The sequence below is a fragment of the Anarrhichthys ocellatus genome, unplaced genomic scaffold, assembly GCF_004355925.1.
Source record: "Anarrhichthys ocellatus isolate YVR2014 unplaced genomic scaffold, GSC_Weel_1.0 scaffold4036, whole genome shotgun sequence".
Taxonomy (NCBI): domain Eukaryota; kingdom Metazoa; phylum Chordata; class Actinopteri; order Perciformes; family Anarhichadidae; genus Anarrhichthys; species Anarrhichthys ocellatus.
In genome coordinates, this window is record NW_022284010.1 from 1 (window position 1) to 4,894 (window position 4,894).

General features: G+C 43.1%; 1 protein-coding gene across 1 annotated transcript; it reads left to right on the forward strand.

Annotated features, from left to right (window-relative positions):
• Nucleotides 1-116: 116 nt before the first annotated feature.
• On the forward strand, nucleotides 117-4,296 carry atg14 (autophagy related 14; the record flags this gene model as incomplete). Its single annotated transcript, XM_031841218.1, has 8 exons — nucleotides 117-231; nucleotides 590-827; nucleotides 995-1,224; nucleotides 1,300-1,417; nucleotides 1,522-1,612; nucleotides 1,693-1,778; nucleotides 1,868-2,042; nucleotides 2,172-4,296. Coding segments are annotated over 8 exons (1,176 nt in total), but the record flags the coding sequence as incomplete, so codon positions are not given.
• Nucleotides 4,297-4,894: the final 598 nt, after the last annotated feature.

A 4,894-nucleotide genomic window follows, 5' to 3' on the forward strand; every position in this document is an offset into this window, starting at 1 on the left:
TGTGTATATATATATATATATGTGTGTATATATATATATATGTGTATATATATATATATATATATATATGTGTATATATATATATGTATGTGTATATATGGTATTATTATTATTATCATGCTGATGGAGTGACTGCTGCTTCCTCTCAGAAATGGAAGATCATGTCATGTAAGATGAAGATCGAGCAGCTGAAGGAGGCGATCACCAGGGGCAACGAGGAGGTGAAGAGCGGTGAGTTTTGATCATGAAATGTACAGATTTAAACTGACCTCATTCACAGATGTTCATCTGCATATCACAGAGGAAGCACAGGAAATATTGTTTATTCCGTGTATCAGGTTTTACTGTCCTTTAGCGTCTTATATGAATATGTGGTTATATTTCATTGAGATAAAAAAGGAATTATGTTGAATACAAACTTTAAGAAGAGGCCCGAGAAAAATGATTATTTTGATCTTGATGGTTTCTGTTGGTCTGCAATCTGACACTCCTCACATTATTGTTATTATTATCATTATCATTATTGTATCATTAGTATTGTTATTGTCACGGTTCCTCCTTCATGCTCCTGGTCTCTGGTGTCCTCTAGATAAGGAGCTCCTCCTTCGCTCTCAGGAGGAGAGCCAGCGGCTGCAGCGTCGGGCCGGACGTCACCAGGAGAAACGGGACAAGATCGAGCGTCACAACCGCCGGCTGGGGGACCTGCTGGAGAGACGCAGCCGCGAGCTGCAGGGACGCCTGGGCCAGCTGGCGGCTCTGAGACAAGACCACATCCTGGAGCTCACCACCCACATCTTCCACACCCAGGAGGAGAAGCAGGGCAGCAGGTGAGACCACCCAAGTCCAGAGACCGCGCGCACGCACCCGAGGTCCGCAGAGTCCAGAGAAGTTCAGAGGCTGGCTCACTGCGAACATCTGGACAGAAACACTAATCGGGTTTTTTCAATCAAATGTCCAAACACACCTGTCCTCTGCCCCTTCGTGTGTCTCCTAGAGACCCCGCAGACGTGGTGGCAGAGTGCGACCCCGCGTTGACCTCCAGCACGGTGAGCGAGCTGGCCGAGGCCCGGAGGACCACCTATCTGTCGGGACGTTGGATCTGGGACGACCAGAACGGAGAGACCAGCATCAGCATCACGGGACCCCCCGTTGCCCTGCCCAGCAACGGAGACTGCTCCGCCTACTACAGCTGGGTGGAGGAGAAGAGCACCAATCAGGGCCCAGGTGAGGAGGGGCGGGGGTGGGGGCTTTGACCTCCTGTCTGTCTGTCCTCTGACCTTTGACCCCCTATCTCTACAGAGTTGGACCACATCAACCCGGCCCACACCATCAGCGCTGCTCTCTGCTACGCCACACAGCTCGTCACCATCCTTTCTCACATCCTGGACGTCAACCTGCCCAAGAAACTCTGCAACAGGTGAGACAGGACACACCTGCTGCTGCTGCCTTCACTCCCACATCACAGCGTCGGTAAAACAGAGCGTCAGCTTCTTTCACCTGTCTGATTTGTTTGTTCTTCAGTGAGTTCTGTGGAGAGAATCTGAGCCGATACCGCTTCACCAGAGCCCTGAGCAAACTCAACACCAACATCCTGCACCTCTGTTTCTCACAGGTCAGACTCTCTGAGACTCTGTGAGACTCTAAATGTTTAATGAGAAGTAAAAGTTGAACCAGGTTCTTCTGTGTTTTCAGCATGTAGACAGTGAGAAGCTCCACCCTCATCACACTCTAAGGAACATCATGTTCCTGATTTCCCCCGACAACAACAACCTGGGCAGGTCTGTTTGGTCTTAGATCAAGTTTATTCTGAAGCTCTGATTAGACAAACTGACTGGTCTCTGTTGTCCCCGTTCTGGTTCTGGTCCAGAACGGGTCCGTTTGAGGTGAGCGCCGACTTGGAGGAGTCGATGGAGTTTGTGGAGCCAGAGGCTGCCGGGCCGGCGGAGGAGAGCGGAGACGAGGCTGTGACTGACGAGGAGACGGACCTGGGGACAGACTGGGAGACGGTGCCCAGTCCTCGGTTCTGTGACATCCCATCACAGGTAGGAACAGGTCTGTAGAGTTAGACCGGGTTTCAGGTCTGTAGTCTGTAGAGTCAGACTGGGTTTATAATTTTTTATGATTAAAGCTACATAACATTTCTCTTCTTCCTCCTCTTCCTTCTCCTCCAGTCCATGGATCTTTCCCAGAGTGCATTGCAGGTGTCCCAGCCCTCTGCTAACACAGGAGGGATGATCTCGTCTGCTGCTGCCTCCGTCACCTCCTGGTTCAGAGCTTACACCGGCCAGCGCTGAACCACGGGACCTGAACCACAGGACCTGAACCAGAACTCCTGGAGGTCTCAGACTTTGGACTGGGGTCAGAGGTCAGGCTGGCAGGTCAGAGGTCAGCAGCTGGATGAGGATAGTCGTCTACTGAAAATGATTTAATACAGTAATAACATGTAATAACTGGTTTATTAACATGTAACAACTGGTTTATTACAACACTTTAATCTGAGGACATCAGGTGGTTTGATCCGGTCCAATCAAACCAGATGTAAACACAAACAGCTCCAGTTAAATGGATCAATAATTAAATTGATCAATGAATCACGACCTTCAGTATTTGGATCAGGTAGCTGGTCTGTCAGGTTCATATTTAATCAATATTAAAGGCCTCTGATCAGGATCACCTTTTGTAACAATAAACACTTCAGTGTGTTATAAACCCTTAATTACATGTCTATAAACTGATAATCAATGATAAATGTAGGGGACTTAAATTTAGGTGTTAACTGCTGATATCCTGTCGACCTGCCAGTCTGTCTGTCAGCCGATCTGTCTGCTCACCACAAAGGGAACGTTTTTGCTTTTATTTTTTTATTTGTGTGAAGACGAACTGAACTGAACTGATAACGGATCGTTGTTTACAAACCTGCAGACCGACAGCCAATCAGAAACCAGACTGACTGTTTTTTTGGAGCATCACAACGATCGGATGAGTCCACGATGATGTCCTGTAAAAGGTTTCGTGTTATACTACGGGAGGTTTGCCGGTATATTACGAGAGGTTTCCCGTTTTGCCGGTATATTACGAGAGGTTTCCCGTTTTACTACGGGAGGTTTCCCGGTATACTACGGGAGGTTTACCGTAGTATAACGGGAAACGTCCTGTATGAAGAGCTTAGAGGAGCAGGTAAGGGTTAGGCTAACCCTAACCCTGAATCACATCAGTGGAGTTTAAATGTTTCTTGGAAGTGAAGCGTAGAGACAATAACTCATTGGTTCTTCTTCCTTCAAAGGGACAAAGTGTGTTTCAAAGTTTGTGTTAAAAACATTTAAAATAAAATCCTGTTTTCTGGTTTTGGACACTGACCCTTCTCAAATCAAACTTTTCATTTAAATACTTTTCAAAGAAACCAGTTTTATTAAATTAAGTTTTAGAACATCCTTAACTTCTCCTGTAGATTTTGACGGTCCGTGTGTTTAACATCCGTATTTTCTTTCCTGTTTTGTGTTTCTGCATCGTCTCCAAATGATCAATAGAAGCTCAACAGGACTCAGACAGGTTGAAGTAAGAAAAGACAAAGATTAAACCACAGCAGCTGCAGAAGTTAAACTTTATAAACTATAAATAAAAGGAATTAATACACACAAATCTAAATAACTATGAAGTGAGTGGACATTCAGTTAAATAGCAGACTAACTACTTAAGCATCAAAACAAAGATTCGCATCTAATTATATTTATCTTTAACACACCCTGACCGTGCACGGGACAGTTTAGTGCACAGATCCTTTGAGCTGCAGATTAGTGTGTTGGCTATGTTTGGTATGCGGTGCTGCAGAGAAACTGATCCCAGCGCCTCAAACGGACGTTTAACAGTCTGGTTTCATGTCTCTGTGGTCGGATCAGAGGCGTCATGACACTGTTTCTACACCAGAGAACGCCGACGGCTTCGTCTCTTCACTGGAAAATGTCCCAAACTACAGTTCTGACTTTTGTTTAAAGATCCCATCAAATCTAAATGCATGTTTTTATTCACAACGTCATCGGTTCGTCGGTTTTCTTAACGATGTTTTGGAGTTTGAAGTAATTTCCTGGAAAAACAATACAAGTTTTATGGGTAAATAATAAACATATTACAGATTCTTAAACATGTCATCTGATTTAAAAACAAATTGAGAAACTCACTCAAACATGAACGTTGGTTCAAATATTATTGATTTTATCAGAGTCAGAATCGGCTTTATTGGCCATGTATGCGTGCGCATACATGGAATTTGACTCCGGTTACACATTACTCTCATCGTACATACACACACATGAAATATATACAATAAATAAGAGAAATATAAGAAAAACAAGGACATTCAACAGCAACATACAATGTAAGTATAAATATATCCCAAACAGAAAGTGTGTGTGTGTATGTATGTATATGTATATATATATATATGTATGTATGTGTGTATATATATAAAAATAAGTTGTTGTTTTTTTTTTTGCTAATTTCTTGTTCACTACAGAGGTTTTATTTTGTTAAAAAAAAGGAACAAAAAGGAACAAAAGCGAAAGTTCTTTGGAGGAATCCGACAATTGCGCAGCTATAGACTAACCAGCGTTCTCAGAGCATTAAGCATTTTAGCTCGACCGTGCTCTGTGCTGTTTTGTCTTTAATGGATAGGTCTCACCAAACTCCATTCAGAATCGCCTGTCGTAATAACGTTGCCCACAACATTGATAAAAACCTCAAATCACTATTGTAAAATTATATATGTATGTATGTATATGTATGTATATATGTGTGTATATATATATGTGTGTGTATATATATATGTGTGTATATATGTGTGTATTTATATATATGTGTATATATATGTATATATGTGTATATATATGTATATATATAT